At 53.8% G+C, this 25,933-nt stretch overlaps 2 protein-coding genes and 1 long non-coding RNA gene across 9 annotated transcripts; 2 read left to right on the top strand and 1 right to left on the bottom strand.

The window, feature by feature from the left end:
• Positions 1–194: 194 nt before the first annotated feature.
• Obsl1 (obscurin like cytoskeletal adaptor 1) lies at positions 195–21,799 on the bottom strand. 5 transcript variants are annotated; one of them, XM_070016237.1, is made up of 21 exons: positions 20,521–21,798; positions 17,975–18,244; positions 17,640–17,891; positions 17,182–17,484; positions 16,746–17,042; positions 13,911–14,183; positions 13,037–13,309; positions 11,347–11,619; positions 8,428–8,700; positions 7,363–7,638; positions 6,997–7,284; positions 6,528–6,803; positions 5,778–6,047; positions 5,374–5,646; positions 3,851–4,117; positions 2,677–2,789; positions 2,061–2,217; positions 1,763–1,924; positions 1,438–1,542; positions 915–1,184; positions 195–329 (listed from the first exon to the last, which is right to left on the bottom strand). In XM_070016237.1, exons 1-21 carry the CDS (start codon positions 21,536–21,538, stop codon positions 322–324), a joined length of 5,697 nt encoding a protein of 1,898 aa, XP_069872338.1. In that variant the 5' UTR covers positions 21,539–21,798; the 3' UTR covers positions 195–321. The 5 variants fall into 5 exon arrangements, with proteins under 5 accessions (XP_069872338.1, XP_069872347.1, XP_069872356.1 ...); XM_070016246.1 differs by lacking the exon at positions 1,438–1,542 and having other exon boundaries at positions 20,521–21,799; XM_070016255.1 differs by lacking the exon at positions 6,528–6,803 and having other exon boundaries at positions 20,521–21,796.
• Positions 3,129–8,805, top strand: LOC138823216 (uncharacterized). 3 transcript variants are annotated; one of them, XR_011370762.1, is made up of 3 exons: positions 3,129–3,213; positions 5,421–5,739; positions 8,257–8,805. It is a non-coding gene; the product is annotated as an uncharacterized lncRNA (long non-coding RNA). The 3 variants fall into 3 exon arrangements; XR_011370760.1 differs by lacking the exon at positions 3,129–3,213 and adding an exon at positions 4,033–4,120; XR_011370761.1 differs by lacking the exons at positions 3,129–3,213; positions 5,421–5,739 and adding an exon at positions 4,034–4,120.
• Inha (inhibin subunit alpha) lies at positions 20,152–25,933 on the top strand. Its single transcript, XM_070016285.1, has 3 exons — positions 20,152–20,372; positions 22,544–22,846; positions 24,908–25,933. Exons 2-3 carry the CDS (start codon positions 22,564–22,566, stop codon positions 25,738–25,740), a joined length of 1,116 nt encoding a protein of 371 aa, XP_069872386.1. The 5' UTR covers positions 20,152–20,372; positions 22,544–22,563; the 3' UTR covers positions 25,741–25,933.

The following is a 25,933-nucleotide window of genomic DNA, read 5'->3' as shown; positions in this document are numbered from 1 at the left end:
CTCCCCACCACCGCCCCTATTTTACATCTTTTATAAATGTGCCAAACTCTGTGGCCTTGGCCAGGAGTGGTGGTGTTCAGTGGTTGGTACTTCCATAGGTCAAGCTGGAAGCTCTGTATCGTCAAGATCCTGGGTCATTTACTACAGGGGCTCCAGGGAAGGCCCATCTTCCCAAGGCACACAAACAGGCAGGGAAACGAACGGCAGTACTTTTTATTGTTTCCAAACACCTCTGGTTCCCATGTCTCCCTGCCCTGCCTGGGAGAAGGGCACACGCGTTCTAAGCTGTCCGAGGACACCCGCCTGGCCTGGTTCAGTCTCCTAGTCACCTGCAGAGGAATGACTCCACGTGGGGCTTGGGGAGAGTGGGTGCCACCACCCCCATCCCCCTAGCAGGGCCTGGACACTACATGGGAATTGCTGGGCCCCATTCTTTTAGAGTCTCTGGGAGCAGTTAGGGTAGTGAAGAATAGGCCCTGTGAAGGGACTGCAGGGGGTGAAGGAAAAGAGTGGGGTGATTTTGTGTGGGAAACAGAACTAGCTTACTTTCTGCCTGGGCTCATGGTGAACTTAGATGGGCAGGAGCCAGGGAGGGGGCCATGTGGGCACAGGCAGTAGTGGGTGGGTAAGTAGAAATGGAAGAGCATGAGAAAGGAGGCAGCAAACCCGAACCACGCACTCCGCCCCTGTTGTTGAGAACTCAGGAATCGCTCCTCTTCAGTCCCTGGTGTGGGCTCCCTGCCCCCTCCCCCACACCCCTTCTCCAGTTCCAATCCTGCCAGGACTGCCAAGAGTCTGTCCTAAGCCCTGGAAAACCTTCCTTAGGTGTGTATCAGTCTGGTGGCTCCACGGTACTCCCCTTTCCGGGCCAGCTAGTCTGCCCCTCTGACTTCTGCCCAGTGCATTTTACTCACCCTCTACCAGCAGCCGCGTGTTGGCACTGTCCTCGCCCACCTGGCAGCAGTAGGTGCCCTGGTCCTCAGGCTGTACATCATGGATGACCAGGCTGTGGGTGGGGCCGTGGCAGCGCATCTCGTATTTGTCCCCCTGGCACAGCTCGACCCCTTCCCATAACCAGCTCACGTGTCCCCCGGAGCGGGAGACAGTCACCTCCAACACCGCCCTGCGGCCAGCCAGCACGGTCTTCTCGCGAGGGGGGCGGCGGCACATCTGGAGAGGCAATGCTGGGGGTGGAAGCAGGGGTGTGCGTTAACAGCCTGCCCCCAGCCGAGATGTTCCCTTCCTTCCTATGGCTTCCACTCCTGGCATCTGGTTCCCCAAGTCTCCCTCCCCATCCGGTCTGCAGGAAACGCGCTGCCCTCCGTGCCCGGCCCCGAAGAGAGCCCCGTGCAGGGTGGGGAGAGCGGAGGAGGAGCGTTCCCAGGACCAATCGCCAGTCGGTCGAAGCCCCGTTCCCTGGTGGCACCGGCAGCTTACCCTCCACCTCCAACTGGGCCAAGGACTGGGCGGGTCCCGCTCGGAAGCGGACTTCACCGGCGTCCTCGGCGCGCAGCTCGCTCAGCACCAGAATGTGTTTCTTCCCTGGAGGTTAAGGAGGTGCAGGCGAGACCCGGGCAGCCGGGGATGAGGTTGGGGCCCTCCGGCGGGACGCGGATGGCGGGGCTGGAGGCCCAGGAGAGGCCCGGCTCCGGGGACCTTGGAGCGGGGTCTGCCCGGGGGTGGGGCCTACCGGGGGGCGGGGTCCGCCTGAACCGGGCACCCGGGAGGCAAGAGCCGGGAGAGGGTGGGAAGGCGGCCTAACCTTCCTGTCGGATGCGGACGCGTCCTCCGGGTCTCAATGGGCGGCCTCCGAGTTCCCAGCGCCCGGGAGTCTCAGCCTCCGACACCATGCACTCGAACGTGGCTCCGTCGCCCTCGCGGGCGCGCACCGACTGGAGCTCGCGGAGCACCGACACCGTGCGCTCTGAGGGCGGAGCCCGGGGCGTGAGAGGGCGTGGCGCGGCGAGGCCCCGCCCCGGCCCCGCCCCTCCCCGAGGCGCCTGGGGGTGGGCCGCTGGGGTGGGAGCGGAAACCCGGGTCCGAAGTTGGCCTGTACCCACCACGCACGGTCAGGCGGACTGGCCCAGCGCGGATCGTTCCCACCGCACAGCTGTAGGTCCCGGCGTCCGAGGAGCTGCAGCGCCGCAGCTGGAGAAGGCGACGCGTGCCGAGGGCCTGGAGCCGGAGCCGGGGGCTGGGGGTGAGTTCGCCCCCGTCCTGTAAACCGGAGTTGCAGAGGGTCGGGCTGAGCTCAGCCTGGCTAGAACAGCCCTGACCCAGTTGCCATCAGCATTTACCGGTGATCTGTGTTCCCCAGCCGCGGCCCCGCTGGCCCACACTTTCCCTTCCTCATCCTATCAGAAGCCCCTTTGAGACTGGTGTCACCATGTGGGGACCTTAGGCCCCAGGAGGAGCTCTAGGGGCCCCTGGCATCCAGATTCACGTACCTACCACTCACACTGAATATGAGCCTACATTCTAGAATTAGGCAAATTCCTTTCATCTGCCTCTTTGTCATCCCATTAAGCATGTTTCCTCATGGGTCACAAACATAATAACCGCACAGGGTTATTGTAAGGCTTGAAGGATTCAATCTTAGCACAGTGACAGCTTTATGGGTTGGATATTGTTTCTGTAGGTGGCCTTATTACTGTTATTGTGCAGACAGGCTCTGACCTTCTCCCAGGTAATATCAGCCAAGGCTCGGGAAAGCTCGCACTCGAACGTGGCTGTGTCACCCTCTGTCACCTCTAGGTCCTGCGGCCCGCGCACAATGGTCACTGGGACCTCTGAGGGTGGGAAAGGGAGGATGGTAAGGGCAATATGAAGAGCACACTTGGGCACAAGGGGTCAGTGGCAGGCACACTTAGAAAAAGTGATCAGTGGAGGCCACTAGTGAGTGGGGGACATGCAGGGACACAAGTCGCTCAAAGGGGATGCTGGACAGTGGGAGATACAGCAGAGGCCAGAAGGCCAGTGGGGTGGGCGTGGCCATCTGGGGTTTTGCCAGTTCTGGGGCTTGAACTCAGGGCCTGGGCACTGTCTCTAAGCATCTTTTGCTCAAGGCTAGCACTCTACCACTTGAGCTACAAGGCTCTATTTTTGGCTTTTTCTGTTTATGTGGTAGTGAGGAATCGAACCCAGGACTTCTTGCATGCTAGACAAGCACTCTACCAAGCCACATTCCTAGCCCCAAGGGAGTCACTCTTTAAGGTGAGCAATGAGGGACATGCTGCTGTCTAGGGGGCAGTGCAGGAATAGAGGTAATAGAGGGGTCACCCACAGCCAGGCATTTCAGTGGGGATTGTACATGACTGAAGTGGAAAGCAACGGACACTGGGCAGCATAAGACAGCGGGGTTCAGCAGCGCAATGGGTGTGTGTGTGGTGGGGGGAACCCTACAGCAGGCAGGCACTGGGAAACACAGATTGGAAACCAGAATGGGAGCACCAAGCAGAGTTGTCAGAGGAGTCCCCCTTAGACAGGCCTGGAGGGACTTGAATGGTCACAGGGGCCACATTCGGGCAGGCAAAGGGGGCCACAAGAAGACGGTGTCGACACTGGGTTCCAAAGTGATCAGCAGACTATGTTCAGGCAGGCAGACAACTGTGGGACATTCAGACTATATGGGTCTGGAATGGGACATTCAGGCTGTATGGGTCTGGAATGGTCACACACACTTAGGGCAATCACAAGGGCCACACCGAGCCAGGTTAGGGGACTCACACTCTGGCTAGGAGGTCAGTGAGGGTCACAATGGGGTAGGAAGGGTCAGTAGGGGCCACACAGGCAATGGGATCAGTAGTCACACAGAGGCATCAGCAGGCAGTGGTAGGCCCAGAGGCCACACCTCTCACTGAGAGTCTGGCCGCGCAGCGCAGGGAATCAGCTGTGAAGGAGATGCAGCCCCCATCTGCCAGGCCCAGGCCGCTGAGCTCCAGATGGTGTATGTGGCCCTCTGTGTGAATTTGGCACTTGGGCCCTGGCTGCAGCCGGACTCCACCCCGGGCCCACTCCCCGGTCACACCCTCTTGGGATAGTTCCAGCTGGAAGGTAGCGCTGCCCCCCTCGTTGACTGCCACATCTTCCAGAGGCCTCAGTGCTCGTAGCTGCCGTGCTGGTATGAGGGAGATGGGGAGAGAGGGAGGATGGGGTGCTCCAGCTCTAAGCAGAGAGTATAAGGGTTAGCTTCTCCCCCTTCATCCTGTCGGAGCCACCCTCAACCCCCCAATCTAAGGCCCTGGTTAGAGAAGGTCGCACGTGGGAAGTAGGCAGGAAGAAGGAAGAACAACTAACTGGACTTGATTGGGAGAGGACCATATTGGGGTTTGGAAAGGAGGGCATATGAAGGGAGTGAAATTAGGTTAGGAGATTTTGGGATCTGAATGCAGGGTACTGTGACAATGGAAGAACAAGGAATCTGGGGTTAGACACATTGGGATTGGAACCTAGGTACACCACACAGTCTGTGTGCTGTATGATCTTGGGCAGTTTCACCCCTCTGGGCCTTAGTTTCCCCAACTGTACAAAGTGAATAGCATTGAAACATGGGTTTATTATGATGATTAAATTAGAGAATATGTATTGCTGACCAAAATAATTCATCAAGCTTTGTGAGGGCATTTTTTTCCTATGATTTCAGATAATATCTTTAAAATTCCTAGTGGCAGAGATCAGCACCCCCCCCCTTTTTTTTGGTTGGTTGTAGAGCTTGAACTCTAGGCCTTGGGCACTGTCCCTCAGCTCTTCAGCTCAAGGCGAGCACTCTACCACCACTTGAGCCATGGTGCCACTTCGGTTTTCAGTTAATTGGAGATAGGAGTTTCATGGACTTTCCTGCCTGGGCTGGCTTTGAACCATGATCCTCAGATCTCAGCTTCCTGAGTAGCTAGGATTACAGGAGTGAGCCACCGGTGCTCGGCTCCAGCCCAGTTTTTAAGGCTATGTGACTCAAGAGAAGTTAAGTAACTTGCATGAAGTCACATAGCTAAAATGTGGCTTGGGGTTGTGGTGCCAGCCATCCCTGCTTTTTAAACAAGCATGAGTATGCGTGGGGTATGTGACTGGACTTAAGGATAAACACAGAGAATCTTTTTGGAGTACGGTATTTATGTTTATAGCCAAGCCAACTAGGAAATAGGAAATAGAATGCAAAGTCCTTTTGGACTTACGAGGTAAAAAGGAGGTTTTCGTTTTGGGCAGACTGCTTCGGGTCCCACCCCAGACTGGGATGGCCAGGGCAGACGTCCCTCAGCAACAAGGGGCACTTTGGTGGTGGGGGGGGTAGGAGGGGGAGTGTGTCAGGGACTCTAGGACAGCCAGCAGAGGCTGTGCAAAGGCAGGTGACGTGTTAGGAGAGGACAGGGCACTCACGCCTCACGCTGAGCCTGGCCAGGGTACGATCGTGGTGGCTCTCACAGCCGTAGGTGCCCTGGTCAGCCAGGATGACACCACGGATGAAGAGGCGGTGGATGTGGCCATCCTGAGCCATGGACAGGCGAGAATCATGAGGCAGAGGCTCCCCACCTCGCATCCAACGCACAGCCCCAGCAGCCCCGACCCGGCCTGTCTCCACTTCGAGGCACACGTCCTGGCCTTCCTCCGCCCGCACATCCTGTAGCCGCCGCAGGAACAGCAGCTCTGTCTCTGGAGAGGAAGATGAGAGGAAGCCATGGAGCCTGCAGGCTGGCCCTGCCCCAGCTCGGCAGAAGGGCAAGGCTGCCAGGCCAGGGCCATGAGGTAGGGATAGAGGTAGGAACATTGTGTCCTCATCAGACCTCGGACGTGGAGCCGGGCACTTGTTGTTGTGCCCCCTGCTCGGGCAGTCACGGCCCCTGCGTCTTCTAGCTGGCAGTTTCGTATGGTCAGTGTGCGGCTTGAACCATTCTGGGCCGTCTCCAGCTGAGGCCCTGGGGTGACAACGGCCCCGTTGCGTAGCCAGGTGACATCTGCATCTGGGGGCGAGACCTCACACCGGAACGTGGCATCATCACCCTCATGGACAGTCAGGGGCGTCAGCTCGGAGACCAGCTTCACTGGTGGTGGCTCTGGAGGAGGCAGGCATCTGGCTGTGAGCTGGCTGAGCTCCCTTTCTTTGTCCTGTCCTCAGGGTATAGAGGCCCTCACTCCCCATCCCTGAACACACCTTAGGGAAAGGCCTAGTCTAGTGTGTGTTGGTCATGGGATGTCCCCAAAGCCCACTTACTTCAGCCAGGCCCATTTACCCGATTTATATCATTGGATGGGCACAACAGCTTGTAAGCCCCAGCTTTCATTTCAGAGCTGGGGCTCGCAAAGATTAGATAGCTCGGCTAATGTCCTACAAATCCTGGGACACAGAGTCAGGGAGAACCTCTGCAGGTCAATTCCAGATGCCCTTCCTCAGCTATGTTTCCTGTGCACGTATCCTAGCGTCGGTCACACACGTGTTGGAAGCAAGGCTGAGAGGGAGAATGGGAAGAGCCTAGAAGTAGGATGTGGTCCTTGGGGTGCCAGGGCCCAGAGGGTGTTAGGGGGTTCACTATTACCTTCCACACTGACGATGAAGATGCGGCTGTCCTGGGGAGCATCACACAGGTACTCCCCAGCGTCCCCGCTCCGTGCCCCCCGCACCCGTAGCACCTGCCTGGCCCCGGCCTGCTCCAGCTGCACCCGCCCCTGGTTCGCCAGGCGCTCCCCGTCCTTGTACCAGCGCACGGGGCCCCCTGGCCTGGAGAGGTGCACCACCAGCTCTAGGTCCCCGCCTGGGGCACTCCGAACCCTCGTCTGGGCTGCCTCAGGGGCCACCACCCTCACGGGGGGCTCTGTGGGGTCAGAGCTGGGCGTCACTGGGAGACAGGCACCGGAGGAGGGTAGCAGGAGGCAAGAGGGAAAAGTGCTGAGCAGAGGGGCAAGGGATGGACAGGGTGTGTTAGGAAAGCCGGGAAGCCTAGGGTTGAGGTGCTGGGGGGGAGGGGAAGGGGGTATTTCCAAGCTTTCTGGCCAGGTTATACTCACCAGCCACCTGGAGGGTAAAACTGAGGCTGGGGGACCCTGGAGCTACTCCAGACTGACAGGTGTAGAGGCCTGTGTGGGCTGGCTCTGCAGCCAGGATGCAGAGCGTGCGGCGGGGTCCCTCGGCTTGGAGCTTTAGGCCCTGGCCTTCCTGCACGGGCTTCCCATTGTGGCTCCAGGACACAGAGGCGCTAGGCCGGGACAGCTCACAGCACAGCACCACGGGCTCCCCAGGGGCCACGCAGAGCGGGCTAGGAGCTGTTTCTGGTGCGAGGAACTGCACTGGGGTTTCTGCACCAAGAGAGGAAGGTGTGTGAGCCCAGGTGTGTGCCCCAGCCTCTCCGCCCTGGGCTGGCCAAGCACACCCACCAGCCAGGCTGACGTTGAAGGTGACTGCCTCATTGCGTGTCTCGCACACATACTCCCCAGCATCCTCAGGCTGGGCATGGGGCAGTGTGAGGGTGCGGATGGGTCCCACTGCCCCCAGCTGCAGGTCATCCGATGCTTCTACCTCTAGTCCATCCTTGTACCAGCACACCCGGGACCCTGCTGGGGCCACCTCGCAGCGCAACTCCACACGCCCTGGAGCCCCGAACTGCAGATCCAGGGAGCGTGCTGTGGGGTGCACAATCCTCTCTGGTGGGGCTGGTGGGTGGGCAGAGACAGAGTCACAGGGGTTCAGCCAGCAGGCCCCTCCCTGCCCCCCCCCGTACTTCACAGATGAGGACCTGAGGTGTCCAAAGAGGAAAGTGACTTGTCCAAGGCCACACAGACAGAGGAGGCCAGACTCACACCTAGGTCCTATCCCAACCCGCCCTTCCACCCGTCTGCCTTCTCTTTCTCCTTCTTTGTCTCTGATGGCTTATCTATCACCACTTCCCTTGTCGATCCACCAATAAAATGTAAGGTATGTAGTTGCCACAAGTTTTAGCTCACTAGTTCACTACTGAACTTTTTGATTTTCTGGTCATAGGGCTTGAACTCCCAGACCAGGTGCTGTCCCTCTACCACGCTGAGCCACAATACCACTTTGGGGTTTCTGGTGGTTACTTGGAGATGAGTCTCATGGACTTTCCTGCCCAGGCTGGCTTCAAACCATGATCCTCAGATCTCAGCCTCCTGAATAGCTAGAATAGGTCTGAGCCACCAGTGTCCAGCTACTACGGAACATCTCGTATCTTGAGTAGTACCAAGCACAAACTAGTTGCTTGCTAAGTATTTGGTGACTAAATGACTCCTAACTGCTAGGCTCTCTCCCTACAGGCCTGTGTCCCTGTCCCAACTTGATTTGGGGCAATCAGGGTTCTATGATGCTTGGGAAGCAGGGGACACTGTCAGGAGCTTACAACTAGCCCCTACCAAAGAAGGAATAGTTGGGTGTCTGTCCTTTAATCCATCTGTCTACTTCCTGGGAGCGCCCCAGAAACTGCCCACCTGTGACAGTAACCGTGAAGAAGGCAGAGTCATCTCCAGCATCACACACGAACTCGCCCCCATCCTCGGGCTGGGCAGCGGGTAACACCAGGCGGCGGCGGGGCCCATCGCTCTCCAGCACCAGCGCCTCACTCTCCTCCACCTCCAGGCCATCCTTGTACCAGCGTACAGGCGCGTCCTCTCGGGAGAGCTCACACACCAGCGCCACACACTCCAAGCTCACGGCGATCAAGGTCACCTCATCCCGGGGGTATATGATCCGAACTGGGGGCTCTGCAGAGTGAAGGGAGCCAAAGTCAGCCTCCCTGGAGCTATTTGGTGACAAGAAGTCGCTGCCACACATGCAATAATAAGGGTAACAAGTATCATAATAAGCAACTGAAGGTCTATGATGGTCTTTAAATCCTTGGGTCCAGGGGGGTTGCAAAATCCAGAATGCTTTAGATTCTAGAAGTGATGCATTTCTCATGTATTCCATATCCTCAGCCCCTTCCAGAGCTCTTCTCACCACAATCAATCACATTAACATTTTGCAGTGTAACGATTTACCCTAAGCAGGATATAGTGAAGGGTTTGCTCATCTCTTATTGATGTAAAGATACAGATAGATTAACCCTACTGGATAATTAAAGAGTAGAAATAGCTTCACAGCACTTAAATTCAGGTTTTTGCTGAAATGACTTTGAACACTAAACTTATACAAAAAGAAGCCTTTTGATTTTGCCAGTACTCTGAATTTCAGAATTGTGGGTGAAGAACGGTGGATCTGAACAGTGTGTAACACTCCCTCAGGCTCTGAGATCAGTACTGAGCACACTACTCACTGAACCCTCACGGCAACCCTGGGGGCTAGGTATTTATTATGTTCCCTCCATTTTCCAGATGGAGGAACTAAGGCACAGAGTCAGAAAGCAATGTTCTTAAGGTCACAGTTGGCTGCAGCTCCTCTAGGGCCAGAGGAAGGCATACCATCTGTTTGAGGCAGGATCCTACTCTGCAGGCAGTAACAGGGATTTTTAGCCCAGGCTTGCAGGAACTCAGAATGTTTTTGCATCTGTGCATGTGAGTTGCCAACATCTGTCTAAGTGTTCCCTGGGGACGCTACATGCTGATTCTGAGAGTTTATCTCCAAGTTCAGGTTACTCCTCCATAGAAAGGAAGCCAAAGCAATACTGCAGGTGACCAGCACATTGAACTCAAGTCTGCCAACACTCTTAGAGCCCCCAGGATCCTCAAGTCTCTAGCAGATTTGAGCATTTTTGGCCCCCTTGTGGATGGCTGGAGAACTGCTAGCTTCCTGGTCTCAGGTTTCACAGTGTGGAGGGCTGGGCAGATTCACCCACACTATCGTTGAACTCACTACCACCATGCTAGTGAGTTCACACAGCCTTCCCCGGGCTTGGTTTAGAGTCTGGAGAGTGCAGAGTCGTTCTCTGGGGTCTGGCAAGACCAGGAGACTTTAGAAGGTGGCCGCCCAAGGATGTGATGATGGGAGAGGAGTGCTGGGGGGTAGCAAATGGACTGGGATGCCTGCACAGCACTGGGACCTCAGCTAGATATGGGTTTGATCTGCTCTGGTGACGTCTGTGTGAACAGCATGTGAAGAGTCTGGTATTTTGTGGGGAAACCCGTGTGAGCTAGAATTTGTGTGGGACAGGAGCAGGTGAAGATGGCTGCATCTATACATGACAGAATGTGGCACTGTAGGCTACACTGTCTGGGGCAGGGAGTAAGGTCTCCAACAGCTCAGCCTGCCGTTGTTCCTAGGGAGGTCAGGGACAGGGCAACAGGACTAGGCCAACAGTGGGATGATCCAAGCCAGCTATCGGAACTGAATTCTTCTGGCCACCCAGAACTGCCTAAACACACAGGGATTGGCACTGTGAGCTACAGCCCTGAAGTCGCTGGCACAGACCTATCACTTCCATAATTGTCTGTACTTTTCCCACCTAGGATATTCTCTGTTCCCAGTTTCAGTGTTGGCTCTAAAGGTACTCCTTACCTCCTAACCAGGATAGCCTTGAGATTCCTACAGTGACCATAGCCAGCACACAGTGTGAGTCTTTAATGCACTGAGCTTTCCTGCCAGGCTGTGCGCTCTGTGAGTGAAGTGATCTCATCTGTGCATGCCGCTGAATGACTGGAGCCTGGCCCAGGAATGGACCTGTGTGTGGAATGGCATCTCTTCCCCAGGCCCTGCCTGCGTCTCCCCTGCTCTCTGGGCTGAGCCCTCTTCCCTCACAGCACTTATCACGAGGTGTCACTGCACATTTATTCGTGTGTTTATTTGTTTAACACAGGGGTCGCAAACTCAAAAGACCCACAGGGGCCAGGCAGGGCAGGTCAATGGATGAAGCAGTGTGGGAAGAGGTAAAAAAAGGAATAGCAGAGGGCAGGACAGAGGAAAGGGGGCCCATATATGGGGAAGCTGCTACTCAGTGCCAGCTGTTCGTCGCCATGGGGGGAAGCGAGACCAGAGCCGTCGGGTCTTCGGCTTTTTCAAGAGGACGCATAACTCCGGATTGTTATTTGAACTGTCCTGACTTTGGTAAGACTCTGCAGGCCAAACAAAACACATCTGTGGGCTTCAAGGGACTGCCTGTTTGCGACCCCTGGTTAACAGCTGCCTCCCCCTCTAGACTGGCAGCGCCCCCTCCCCACCCCTCCCCTGACAGAGAACCAGAACCGAGCCTGTATTACTCACCAGCTGGTCAAGCCCATGACCCTGCATCTGGCCAAGGCAATGCTCGGTGAGCTGGTGAAGCACAGCATAGCCTAGCCTTAGCACCAGGGTAGAACCAGACTTTTTTTTTTCCCCAGCAGAGACCCTGGTATATGTACCCCACAGCCCCTTTCTCCCTCCCCACAGGACTCAGAGTGGCCCTCTGGCGACTCTGGGGAGTGAGGGTGGGCCCACACCTGTGACCGTGACGGTGAAGGAGGCTGACTCGTCATCGATTTCACATAAGTACTCGCCGGAGTCCTCAAGCTGGACGGCGGGCAGCACCAGGCGGCGGATGGTGTCCTCCTTCTGCAGGACTAGTGCTGGACTCTCTACCACCTCCGCACCATCCTTGGTCCAGCGCACCTCAGCCCAGGGTCGGCACAGCTCACAGGTCAACACCACGCGCTCCAGGCGCACAGCTGCCACATACACCTTGCCGCTGGGGTACACGATCCATGAGGACACATCTGCAGGGCACAGGAGGCTGGGCTGGAATGCCCTTCTGCTTTCCCGATTCACATCTGTTCCCTCGCCTCAGAAGTTGGTCAAGTGGTAGTAGACAGCAGTCTTAGACAAATGCTCACAGTATTCTGAATACAACCATCAAAAGCTAGGGATTTTGTTATTTCCCTTCCCCTCCTCAAATTAGAAAAATGTATATACAAGATGCAGGGCACCGGAATCAAAAACAGTGAAAACAGGGGTTATACCATGGGGGAAGAACATACAAAAGGAGCAAAAAAAAAAATCACATAGCAAATTATAAGTACATTAAAAACAACAGCAACAAAGATAAAACCTCGTGTCCCTATCTTGGGATTCATTTTGCTTAGCATCATCTTACATGGTCATTATGTACATAGCTTTTGACCTTTTCTGCTTGTCCTAGACATATGCTAGTTATTGCAAATAAGGGAAACCATGGGAACTATGTTTCTTTGGGCCTGGCTTACTTCACTTAATATAAATTTTTCCAAGTCTTTCCATTTCCTAGCAAATGAGGCAATGTCATTCTTTCTAATGGAAATGTACAAGACACTATGTTGAAAAGAACTTTACAACTTCGGGGTCGGGGAGGAGTTGGGGAGGTTGGGAGGGAATGGATAGTAGGGGAAAAACAAAGGAGGTGGTAACAATGCTCGATAGGAAATATACTCATTGCCTTATTCATGTAACTGTAACCCTTCTGTACAGTATCTTTACAATAAAAAATATATAATAAAAAAGCTAGGGAAACAAACAATAATAGTCATCAAACATCACAGCTGAGGGCCAGTGGCTCAAGCCTATAATCCTAGCTATTTAGGAGGCTGAGATCTGAGGTCTACAGTTCACAGCCAGTCTGAGCAGACAAAGCTGAGACTTATCTCCAATTACTCAGAAAAAGCCAGATGTGGAAGTGTGACTCAAGTGGTAGAGAGCTAGCCTTGAGCAAAAAAAGCTAAGCAAAAGTGAAAGTTCCTGAGTTCAAGCCCCAGTACCAACACATGTGCGTGCGCACGCACACACGCACACAGACGCACACAGGCGCGCGCGCGCGCACACACACACACACACACACACGTCAGCTTTGTATTGCCAGTGGCTTCATGTTTCTATGGGTGGAACAGGGATGGTATGACCCTGTTGACCCCTCTAGTGCTTGAGACCATCTGTGCTGCAACAGACCTGCCAACCCCAAAGATTACTGCTGACTGGGATCTCCAGAAGAATGGAGAAGGCAGGGCTTTTCTGGTGACATACATAGCCAGTGCTTGTAACAATGTATTTCCCCAGTGTGGCTAGACCACGCTCAGGAAAGGGAAGGGAGGAGGTATGACAGCTAGGGAGAGGGTAACGGGTGAAGAGTGACACAGGAGTGGCTGTGGCCCCTCTGGTCCCCACCTGTGATGGTGACAGTGAAGTAGGCACGCTCCTCTCCAGCAACACACTGAAACTCGCCCCCATCAGAGGGCTGGGCAGTGGGCAGCACCAGCCGGTGACGGGGCCCTTCATTTTCCAGCACCATGAAGTCACTTTCCTCCACCTCCTGCCCGTCTTTGTACCAGCACACAGGAGCGTCCTCTCGGTCCACCTCACAGGTCAGCATGACACATTCGGAGGTGATGGCATGTACAAATACATGCTCCTGGGGGTCCACGATATGTACGGGGGGGTCTGGATGGGGAGCAAAGATGGATCACATAGACATCACACACATGAGAGACAAGCCCTGAGGCCAGGAGACACAAGTCTGCACTAGGAGAGAAAGACTCACGAAAGCCACCAGACCAGTGGCCTCAACAGTGTATGACCTGTCCTCCTCCAGCAGAAAGCCAGGCCTGGTGTGAAATCTGGGCTGTCATGCTAGCTGCATGTGATAATGAGTAAGCTGCATTATCTCACTGAGCCTGTTTCTTTGTGAGCTGAAGATACATGGTGCCTCATCTTGTTTGAATATTAGACAATAGAATATACAGATGAAGTACTTAGTACCGCACAAGGCTCAGGGTAGGTATCCAATAAAATGTTAGCCCCCATTTCTCCTTTCATTAATAGTAGTTTCCTCATCCAGCTCAGCAGAGAAAAGTGGGGAGAAGGCAAGTGTACTAGAGGGTTTTGACACTGGAGAGGGTAAAGATACAAGTGCACAGAGATGTAAAATATGTATCATGGCCCACCAAGGCCTCCATGTCAGGGAACCCTTCCCTCCAAACAGACAGACCAGAGGAGCTTTCATGGCCCTGAATCAGCCTCAGCTGGAGGAGCCCTTCCTGACCTTGAACAGTGATGCTGAAGAACGCTGAGACTCCTTCTGTTCTGCATTCAAACTCGCCGCTGTCTTGGACACAGGCCTCAGGCAGGATCAGACGGTGTTTGTGCCCATCCCTCTTCACCACTAGCGACTCGTTCTCCTCAACTTTCTGCCCATCCTTGTACCAGGTTGCTGGGAAATCCACCCGTGAGAGCTCACAGGTCAGCACCACCCGCTCCGAGGTTGTGAAGGTCAGTGACACTTTGTCCTGGGGACTCAGGATGTGCACTGGGCTCTCTGTATGGGGAGAAGTCTGATCACACAGTGCATCCTCAGTCTGCTCTGTCTCAGATGAGCACCCCTCTCCTCACTGCATGTGCTCACTATGGAGGTGGCTACATCAGAGAAGACAACTGCCATCTAAGCAACTGTTGGGGGATAGCATATTGAGCGAGACAAGCCAAGCTAAAAAAACATGATATCCTATGTTTTTCCTCATATATGGAGGATAGACCTAAAATACATACATATTCATGGACATCTGCATAAGTATATATACCCATATATACGTAGTTACACACACACACACACACACACACACACACTTATAACAGGTAGGTATCTAACCAAGGGACTATTTAGAAAGAGAAGGAGAAGAAAGAGGCAAAAAGACAGAGGGTAAACAGCACAAGAAAACAGCATAAAGAACCTCATGGAAAGCTGTTGATCAACAGATGATTGGGGGCAGGGAAGGGAAGAGAAACAAGCTGTCCAGGCACAGGTGGCTCACGCCTGGTAATCCTAACTATTCAAGAGGCCGAGATCTGAGGATTGCAGGTCAAAGCCAGTCCAGGCAGGAAAGTCCATGAGACTCTTATTTCCAGTTAACCAACAAAAGGTTGGAAGTGGAGCTGTAGCTCAAGTGGTGAAGTGTTAGCCTGGAGAGAAAAAGCCAAGCAAGAGAGCAAAGCTCTGAATTTAAGCCCCAGTAGTAGCATGTATGCATGTGTATATGCGCGAGTGTGTGTGTGTGCGTGCGCACGCATGCGTGCTTGCAGGTTCACACACACACACACACACACACACACACACACACACACACACAGAAACAGGCTATGGTGGTGGGCACGAGCAGCAAGGGGTTGGACAAACAAGGAGGGTGAATGAGGAGGAATATGGTTGAAGTAGACTGTTGGCATTTATGAAAACAACCATGGAACCAGTTGAAATTGTTTTAGGAAGAGGGAGAGAAAGAGCAGTACTAGAAGGTATGAGATTGATCTGGAATATTTAAGTGGAAATGCCATAAAGAAATCCCTCCCTGTATAACTAATGTATGCTAATAAAAATAAATTAAAAATAGGTTTGGGGTTGTGGCTCAGTGGTTGACCGTTTGCCTTGTATGTGCATGAGGCTCTGGGTTTAACCTCTAGCACCTTGGGGAAAAAAGTATAGTAGTACTGGGAGGTGGTGGAACCTTTGAGATGTGAAGCCCAGTGGGAGGGAGTTAGATCATTAGAAGTATCATCCTTGGAAGTGATTAATGCAGTTCTCATGGAACTCCAGTAGGTTAAGAGAGTGGGTTGTTGTAAAGAGGCTGTGCTTGGCTTCTTCTACACATAGCTATTTCCTTTCCTATTTCTTTACCATGTTGTGGCTCAGCCTACAGGGACCCTTACAAGAGGCTGAGCAGTTGGGGCTGCCTGGTCTCCAACAATTCAGCCTCCCAAAAACTGCTAAACAAACTTCTTTCCTGTACAAAGCACAGGCATCAGGTATTCTGTTGTAAAGAAAATGAACTAAGACAAACTTTATGCCAACACTTAAAAGAGCAGTGGTTTTAGTGTAGTTAATAATTCCTAAACCGCCTGACAACAATACCTCAGACTTTCAAGCACACAGGGGCCAGGAAATGTGCATTGAAAGCTAGCCCCCTCTGGGAATGCTGCTCTTGTGACTGGTGATTTCTGACTGTGTCCTCTGCTTGTGACATTGACAGTATAACCTCAGGGACTTGCTCTTGGGTACTACTGGATTTCTTGATGTTCTTATGAACTCCAGCAAAGGCAGGATGGCTGATACCACAGTGTTCCTTAAAGTTTTATTCCCCCTACCACCAACCGTCCTTAAGCATGCTTCATGTCCTCTCCTGTTTCAAAGGGGGCCTAAAGGGATTCTGGAATCAGACTATCTGGATTCATAATCCAGAACTACCACTCAGGGCGCTGGGAATGTAACTTAGTGGTAGAGTGCTTGCCTAGCATGCAGGAAGCCCTGGGTTTAATTCCTCAGCACTACATGAACAGAAAAAGCTGGAAGTGGTGCTGTGGCTCAAGTGGTCCAGGGCTAGCCTTGAGCAAAAGAGGCTCAGGGACAGTGCCCAGGCCCTGAGTTCAAGCCCCAGGACTAGCAAATAAACAAAGGAACTACCACTCATATCTTTGTGACTTTGGGCAAGTCATTTAGCTGTTCTGTGCCTCAATGACAGAAGACCCTATCTTATAGAATTAATGAGTTTACATCAAGTAGTTTGGATTATGTGTGGCACATGGGAAACTGCTATAGACAACAGATTAGTGGCAACTAGATAACAGAACAGGAAGTAGTCAAGGACAGGGTCCCAGGACCCACAGCTTTTGTAGGAGATGACAAATATGACCAAATTCTGTTAAGTACAAAGCTCTCCAGGGAACTGGAATATGATGCTTACTAAGGTAACACAGTGTACTATACTTCTGGACCTCAAGCTGAGCCCATCATGGTTCCTCACTCTCCTTGTCCACAGTATTTGCCATGTTTGGTCAACAGGGCTCTGTGTCTTAACCCTATCTACCCACTCAAGTCCCCACAAGCACCAACCTTGGATGGTGAGGGCTGCCGAGTCCTGTACGCCAGGGCAGCTGAAGCCAACCAGGGCCCCACTGTCCTGATGCTTGACAGCCTGCAGGATGAGTCTGTGCTGCAGGCCTTTCTGTTCCATTCGATACCGGAGGGCCCCAGGCTCTACCTGGCCCTCCGGCTCATTACTCTGGAGCTCTTCCCCATTAAGGAACCAGGTGCCCTGGATGATGGTGGAGAGATCCAAGGAGAAGACAGCATCTTCCCCATCGTATACCTGCACATCCTCTAGCCCTTTCACCAGGCGGGCTGTGGGCACTGAGGTAGGAACAGGGTGTGACCATTAGAATGGGTAGCAGAGGGCAGGAATTGGCAGATGGGAGGACGTAAGAGGACAGGGACTGAAGGTCAAGAAGAGATGGGTCTGAAAAGGCAGGGTCTGAAAAGGTGGACTCACCGAGGTGAGCAGAACCGTTGAACACAACGTGGGGACTCCGGCCATGTTCGCTGACGGTGCAGACACGGAAGCGGTAGTCTCCCTCGGAGGGCACGCAGTCCCCTGGCACCTCCACGGCTCCAGCTTTCTCAATGCTGAAGCACTGGATCCAGTCTTCAGAGCCCACTTCCTGTCTCTCCAGCCGGTAGATGAAGGAGGTCTCAGGGGGTGGCTCAGGCGGTTTCCAGGTCAACAGGACCGTGTTCTGATGGCCCTTGAACATCTCAACCAACACAGGGGGGCCCGGAGGATTGTGCTTGATGCCTGAGACAAAGGCAGGGTCTGTACCCGCTGAGCCTGGCTTATGTCCCTTCTCCCCACCCCCCTTTCCCATGAAATCTACTTTACCAACCCAGGCACTGGCATCTGGTCACCCTCCCACCCCTGGCTGTCCTGTCCAGAGGCCTTCATGCCCTCACATTTGACTCTGAGCAGAGTGGTGGTACGGGAGTTGCCCAGGCTAAAGGTGATCTCGCCAGCATCTTCTCGGGTCACCCCTGGAAGAACCAGGGCATGCATGTGGCCACAGCTGCTCTGGCAAGTGGCCGGCAGCTCCTCCCCATCTCGGCTCCAGCAGCCCTCAACCCCAGCCTCTTGAGTCTCCACCAGCAACACAGCATTCTCTCCCTCCAGGACATCGAGCTTGCGGGGCAGCCTCTTGACAATGGGGCCTGAGATGTGGATGAGAATCCATTAGCCCAGGGTGGAGACACTAACAGCTTCAGCCTTGAAGTCCTCCCACTGGCTGGCTGACCTTTGACTGTCACGTTGGCCACTGTGCGCACTCGACCCCGCATCTCACACAGGTAGATGCCATCATCATCTGCCTTCAGCCTGTGGATGATGAGGCGCCTGATAGTGCCCTCCTCGATCTGCTCGTACTTGCGGCAGGGCAGCAGTCGTTGGTCCTCGCGGAACCAGGCTGTGGGGATTCTGGAGTTGGGTACTTTACACTCCAGCACTGCGATCCCGTGCTCTCTCCCCTCCACATCCTGCAGGGGTCTGGTGAATCGGAGGCGGGGCTCTGCAGAAAGAGGAGAGCAAAGAGAAGGCTCTGGAGAGGGGGTTAACCTTAAAAGGGAGACAGCTCAACATACATTGGCTCAGGCTGTTTGCTTTCTCTAGAGACAGCAGCCAGATGGGATTGGAGCAAAATCCAGAAGGGAAATCAGATGGCCTAACTTCTTATCTGATGCTCACTAGACACATCACCTAAAGCAAGTTTATTTAAAGGTTCTGTGCCTCCTTTTCCTTACTTGTAAAATGGGGAAAGGTAGAGGGGTGGGAGCAGATCAGCAAGTTCCTTCCTTCCTTCATTATTTTCCCTTCCTTCTTTCCTTCCCTCCCTTTCTATGGTTTGGAACTCAGGGTCTTGTACTTGCCTAGGCAGGCATATACTCATTCCAGATTCATGATTTTCAAACTCCCTCAGAGGCACTTCACAAAGTTTACCAGGGCATGAATTGAATGTCATCTTTCCTTCCTTCCTTCCTTCCTTCCTTCCTTCCTTCCTTCCTTCCTTCCTTCCTTCCTTCCTTCCTTCTTTCTTTCTGTCTTCCTTCCTTCCTTTCTTTCCTTTTTTCTTTCTTTCTTTGCCAGTCATGAGCTTAAACTCAGTGCCTGGGCCCTGTTCCTGAGGTTTTTTTGCTCTAGTGATCTACCACTTGAGCCACAGTGCCACTTCCAATGCTTTTGGTAGTTCATTGGCGATAAGAGCACAGGCTTTCCTGCCCAGACTGTTTCAAACCTGGTCCTCAGATCTCAGCCTCTTTAGTAGCTAGAATTTCAGGCAAGAGCCACTGGTGCCTGGCTTGAATGCCAGTTTTGAAATAATTCTAATTGTCCACTGGTGCCTGGCTTGAATGCCAGTTTTGAAATAATTCTAATTGTTTTCAAAATTGTGTTTCAAAAATAGGAAACCAGAGGGTTAATTGGGTTGCCAGAGAAGCAAGTTCTTATATACTGCTCTGGGAAGTTTCTCTTGCCTTCCCACTGGGCTTTTCTTTTTTGACATTGATCCAGTTCAGCACTGGCCTGGCAAGTTTGTGCATACCAAGCTGTATCCACAAGGCCACAATGATAGCCCAGGTACTACATGCTTGACTGCACGCTAGGCAGGGCTCAAGAAAATTTGCCAACATTTTTTCCTGAGAGGGAGAAAAGTTGGGTAATAACTACAAGGCCACAATGATAGCCCAGGTACTACATGCTTGACTGCACGCTAGGCAGGGCTCAAGAAAATTTGCCAACATTTTTTCCTGAGAGGGAGAAAAGTTGGGTAATAACTAGTAAACGTGAAATCCCTTGATTTGTGATAAAACCCTGTTATAGAGAACTTTAGCATCTACTGTGAGTTTGAGGAGTTTTTGTTTCCTCTGAATTTTCTGCTTGTGAATAATCTAAGCATAGATTAGGTATTATTGGTGATTCAACTGTGACATAATTTTCTCCTTCACCTTCCTCTTCTTTCAAACCTGAGTTTAATGAAAGAATCGCTGAAAACTGCAGGATAGTTTTCCTCTGTCAAGCCTACCTCTTTTTATGTGATGTCCCCAGGGCTTTCCTCTAAAGTTCAGAGGAGACTATGAAACAACCTCTACTACAAATGTGTATATTCAATACAACAGCGCTTTGTTCTCACTGATTAGACTTAAAGGAGCGTGTTATAAATTTATAGACAAATGCTGTGTGTGTGTGTGTGTGTGTGTGTGTGTGTGTGTGTGTGTGTGTGTTGGGGAGGGGGATGGTACTGGGGCTTGAACCCCGTGCTTTCATTTGGCGTTTTAGGCTCACTGGCTGACACTCTACCATTTGACCTTTTACTGATTAATTGGAGATAACCAGTAAACTTTTCTGCTAGGACTGTCTTTGCAACCAGGAAGTGTGATCTTCAGATCTCAGCCTCAGGAGAAGCTAGGATTACAGCTTCAACGCTCTTTTAAATCTCTTACAACTACCAATAGGAATTCGGTTGGGGAAGGAGGACTAAAATGGCCAAGGTTGAAAACCGTGAGTTCTAGTTCTCCCACGGTTCCTGCATCAACCACTCCTTGACTTGATCCACCACCACCCCATCCTGCCTTCAGAATCAACTGGTGGTCAGCTAAGTTCCAGGGGGTCCTGCAGTCCCACTAAATCCGTGTCCTTGGCAGGTAGGAACAGGGTAATCATACTAATTAATCACACATCCCCCCCCCCAATCAAGGCAGCTGGCCACCTAAGGAGGGAGGAGTAGGAAGGGCTTCAGAGGTCTCTGGGGGCCAGGCCTCAGCCCCGGGACCCCCAGCCCTGGGGCGCTACCTTTGACATGCAGCTGCACGGCGCTGAGCGTCTGGCCCGCCGAGTTGCGGGCGGCGCAGACGTAGAGCCCGCGGTCCTTGGCCTGGCAGTAGAGCACCTTGAGCACAAAGCCGCCGTCGCGGTCGCGGTACATGAGGCGGCGGCGGTCGGGGAGCAGCGGGCGGCCCTCCCAGTGCCATTCGATCTCGGGCTCGGGCTTGCCCATCACGTAGCAGCGGAATTTGGCGTGCTTGCCCTCGTTGACCCAGAAGGTCTTGGGCGCACACTTGAGCGGCTCCACCACGGGGCCGGGCGGCTCGTCGGGGTCGTCGGGGGGACTGTCGGGGGGCTGCTGCACCTGGAGCAGCGCGCCGGCCTGCGCGTGGCCGTGCGCGTTGCGGGCGTGGCACACGTAGACGCCCGAGTCGGGCAGCCGCGCCGCCGGGATGCGCAGCGCCAGGCGCACGCCCGGGCCACCCACGGCGCGGCCCGGCTCCAGCGCGAAGTGGCTGCTGTCCCACACCTCGTCCAGCGCCATCCCGTCCTTCTCCCAGTACAGCGTGGGCTCGGGGAGGCCCCCCACCTGGCACGTCAGCACCACCTCCGCCCCCCGCAGCACCCACTGGGAGCGGGGCCCCGTGAGGAACACCGGCGCGCCCTCCCCGGTCCCCGGAGGCGGCCGCGGCTGCTCGGCGGGCCGGGGCTCGGGCTCGGGCTCCGGGGCCGGCGGCTCCAGCACGGTGACGGCGGCCGCGGCGTAGGCCTCCCCGGCGGCATTGCGGGCGCGGCACACGTAGACGCCGGCGTCGGTGGGCAGCGCGCCGCTCAGCAGCAGGCCGTGCTCGGCGCCGTCCTCGGGGAAGCTCAGGCGCTCCGAGGCCGCCAGCTGCTGCCCGCCTTTCTCCCACACCACGGTGGGCGGCGGCTCGCCCAGCACCACGCACTTGAGCTCGGCCTCGGCGCCACTTACCACCCGCACGGGCCGCGGGAAGCGCAGGAAACACGGGGGGCTCCCCTGGTCCCCCGAGCCCGCCTTCATCGCGGCGGCTGCAGAGGGTCGGCCCGGAGGGAGGTGCGAGCGTGGGGGCTCGCGGGGGGCTCTTCCCGGGCCCTTGCTTGCTCCCCCCACTCGCCCGGCTCGCTTGCTTACCCCTCGGGCCCGAGCTACAGCTTGGCGGAGCGGCCGAGATTCCCGGGCCCGAGCCCAGCGCTCAGGGGGCAGTCCTTCCTGTTTGCCTTTGCAGCCAGGGGCCCCCGCGGCCTCCCCTGCCCGCGGCCCGGCTTCCTGCTCTCCAGAGCCTCTCTCCCCAGCCCCCTCCCACAGCCAGGGCCTCTTTCCCCTCCTCCCTCCCACCTCCAACCGCCAGGTCCCCAACCGCCGGCCAGGCTTGGGCCTGAGTGGCAGAGGCGCCTGCAGCTGCCAATCCCCAAAAATATTCTCTGATGACACAGCTGGAGGACGAGAGCCCAGACAGGCTCCTCCGGGCTAAGTATAGAGCAGGCAGGACCACCTGCCCCCCGCTGGAGCCCCAGTTCTCAGCCCTTCCTCCTACACTGGCTGGCCCAGCAGCTGCTTGGCTAAAAGGGGCCCCAGAAGGTCTGAGGGGGGCTGGTGCATTCTGTCTCCCTAACAAATGCCACTTGCAGGGAGCTGGCCAACCTCGGCTCCCAAGCTCCTGTCTCACTTGATGGCACCTTTGTGTTGGGTGCTTCGAGGGGGGTGGGGGGGTACGTGAGGGGGAAAAGTTGGCATGCTTGAGTGTGTAGGTCAGGTCACTTGGGGTGAACATTCTCCCTAGCCCCCTCCCCCACATTCTTGGCGGGAGTGGGAGATAAGGCTCAGGGACACAGACATCTGCGTCAGAGATAGGAGGTCTCAATGCCATGGGCAGGGGCAACTTGGACTGCAGGGCGTGGGAAGGAGGGGGGGATGATTGGGGTGAGAAGGGTAGAAGAGGGAGGGCGGTGGGATGGGAAAAGACAGTGGGGGAGTTCCCGAGCAGATTTGGACAGAAGGGGCTCAGGGCAGGGTGTGGGTTCCCAGTTGGCAGAGCCAGGTGAGCAATGATGCCCCAGCTGCTCCTGCTGCTGCTCTTGCTGTTGGCCCCACAAGATGGGCATGGCTGCCACGGGCCAGAACTGGACCGGGAACTTGTCCTGGCCAAGGTGAGGACCCTGTTTCTGGATGCCTTGGGCCCCCCAGCAGTGCCTGGGGAAGGTGGGAGCCCTGGGGTCAGGCGGTTGCCTCGAAGACATGCCCGGAGAGCCTTCGTGCACAAGACCTCTGAGCCCCAGGAGGAGGAGGAAGATGATGATATCTCCCAGGCCATCCTTTTCCCAGCCACAGGTAATGGAGGTGGGGATCTGGCAGGATGACTTTGAGAAGCAGCTTAGAACTGCTAGGGCCTGGGAGCTAGATGGATCTGGGTTTGAATCCCAGCTTTGCGCCTCAGCAGTCTTTACAGCGTGGGTCCTGTTACTAAACCGCCCGGAGCCTCTATCCCGGGTTGCAACAAGTGGCCACTGCTCTTGTCAGGATTGAGTGAAAGATGTACCTAGAGTGACTGGAATATAGAGGCATGTGGAAGATCAAGGGTCTCCAGGGCAAGTGATATCTGGGCCTAGGCTCCATCCTGCCATCTTCCTTCCTATCTCTGCCTCTGCTCTCAGCCTGCAGCCTGTTTCTTTAGTTCCAGGTCTTTGAAAGGAATGATTGGTTGGAAAATTTCTGGAAAGCTAATCTACTTTCTCTTGTGTTCCTGCCTCATCTCCTTATGTACTCTTTCCCTTTGTTCCATGCATAGAATAAATAAAACCCCCTCCAGATGGGACCCCTTTGCTCCATCACTTCAGTCCTAATGGAGCATAATGGAGGAAAAGTATGGCATTTGGCTCAGATAGAATCTCATTCTGGCTATTTAACTAGTTGAATGTCACTTCATTTGTCTAAGCCCCAGTTTCTTACCTGCAAAACAGATCAATTGTCATGAATTTATAATGAGAAGCTGTAAGATATTGCCTCAATTGCCAATCCTTTGGGGCCAGCCTCTAAGTACTTCCTGTAGTCTGTATGTCAGGATAAGGATATCAACTGCTCTTTGGGAGGGGGGGGAGGAGTAGCTTCTAGTCTGAATTATATCCTACTTTCTTCTCCATTTTCTCCCCCTCTCCTTCGTCCCTTTCTTTTGGTGTTTTGCTGTCTTTAAAAAATGTAATTATTGAAAGGAACTGATCATGTAGTGTTTCTGATATCACAAAAGATATAAAGAATAATATAGCCAGGCGCTGGTGGCTCACGCCTGTAATCCTAGCTACTCAGGAGGCTGAGATCTGAGGATCGCGGTTCAAAGCCAGCCCGGGCAGGAGAGACCGTGAGATTCCTAACTCCAATAAACCACCAAAAAACCGGAAGTGGCGCTGTAGCTCAAGTGGAAGAGCGCTCGCCTTGAGCTGAAGAGCTGAGGGACAGCGCCCAAGCCCAGAGTTCAAGCCCCACGACTGACAAAAAAAAAAAAAAAAAAAAAAAGAATAATAAAACTTCATGGGAACAGCATTCAGGACACCATTTCACACTATCTGATGATTTGAAAATTTAAGCCTAAAATTCTAAGTGTTGGAAAAGGTCAAGAGTGGCAGAGACTCTTACACTCATTGCTTGTTTGGAATATTAATTGGCAAAAAAAAGGAAGTTGGTAATGCTCTTTTTTAAAATTTCAAATTGTTATTATAAAGGTAATGTATACAGAGATTACAGTTATAGAAGTCAGGTAAAGAATACATGTGTTTTTGGACAATGTCAACCCTTTCCTCACTCTCTCCCAAGTCTTTTCTTCCCACCTCCACCCACAAGTCGTACAGCTCATTTTCAACATGGTGTCAGTGAGAACTATTACTGCATTTGTTCACCCTTTGTCCCTCTATTTCTGTGCCTTCTCTTATACTCCTGGAGGCATATAAATGAAAAACAGACTAGAAGAAAACAAAAACAGTTAAAAGAAAAATAACCTATAGTTTCCATTTTCTGAAGTTCATTTTGGTAAATACCATTTTGTATGATCAGATGCACATAAGCATTGTGCTTTATGTTCCTCTAAGAGTGTCCACCTTTGTTCTCATGATATGTGAATATCTAGAGACCTGTGTAATTTATTATGTCCCAGTATATTTTCGATCTAGCCTCCACATATGAGAGAAAACATGGTTGTGTAAAATTCCATTGTGGTAGATACCTGTTCTTATTTCTTAAGTGCTTTAATGGTGAGTGAAAAATTGGGCTCAGTTCTCTCAAGCCTGTGAAATGTCCCCAGATCTGGGCAGGGGCTCATCAGGTGACTAGCATTGTGAATAGCAGCCACATCCCTCCCGTTAACTGCCAGTTAGATCTGCCCTCTCCCTCTGTTCCCTGCAGGTGCCAGCTGTGAAGACGAGCCAGCTGCTGGAGGGCTAACGGAGGGCACTGAGGACGGTCTCTTCACTTACGTCTTCCGGCCATCTCAACACACTCGCAGCCGCCAGGTGACTTCTGCCCAGCTGTGGATCCACACAGGGCTAGAGAGGAAGGTCCTGGTGGCCTCCAATAGCTCAGGGTTCCCACTAGGCCTGCTGGTGCTATCATCTGATGGGCCTATGTCTGTGCCCATGTCTTTGGGCCAAGCGCCTCCTCATTGGGTTGTGCTGCACTTAGCCACCTCTGCCCTCAATCTGCTCACCCACCCAGTCCTGGTGCTACTGCTACGTTGTCCTCTCTGCACCTGCTCGGCCCAGCCTGAGACCACACCCTTCCTGGTGGCCCACACTCGGGCAAGACCAGCCAGCGGAGGGGATAGAGCCCGGCGCTCAGCTCCCTCCATGCCCTGGCCTTGGTCTCCTGCTGCTCTGCACCTGCTGCAGAAGCCTCCGGAGGAACCCAGCTTGCATAAACACTGTCACAGAGCCTCAATCAACATCTCCTTCCAGGAGCTGGGCTGGGACCAATGGATCGTGCACCCTCCCAATTTCATCTTCCACTACTGCCACGGTGGCTGTTGGTTTCCCACTCCACGAGACCTGCCCCATTCAGGCCCTGGGGGTCCCTCAACCCCTGTTCAGCACTATTCTTTTGTACCAGGGGTCCAGCCCTGCTGTGCTGCCGTCCCTGCCACCAGGAGGCCCTTACACGTCCGCACTACCTCAGATGGAGGGTATTCTTTCAAGTATGAGACAATCTCCAATCTTCTCACTCAACACTGTGCTTGTATCTAATGGGCATCTTGCTTCCTTCTCCTGTGGCTGGTGGCCACGTCCCCCTCCAATCCTCAGCTGGGAGGAAGGATAGAAAGTGGAAAAGAAGTGCTTCCCACTCCATTTTCCTTCCACTCTCTGCCTGAGGTCTCCCCCTCCAGTCCCACTCTGTCCCACAGCTAACATGTGGCAATAAAGAACACAATGCATATGA

This window comes from Dipodomys merriami, unplaced genomic scaffold (genome assembly GCF_024711535.1).
Source record: "Dipodomys merriami isolate MVZ:Mamm:240054 unplaced genomic scaffold, mDipMer1.0.p SCAF_1, whole genome shotgun sequence".
NCBI classification, from domain to species: domain Eukaryota; kingdom Metazoa; phylum Chordata; class Mammalia; order Rodentia; family Heteromyidae; genus Dipodomys; species Dipodomys merriami.
The sequence above is the reverse complement of the archived record's forward strand: the minus strand, read 5'-3'. Positions and strand labels throughout refer to the sequence as shown.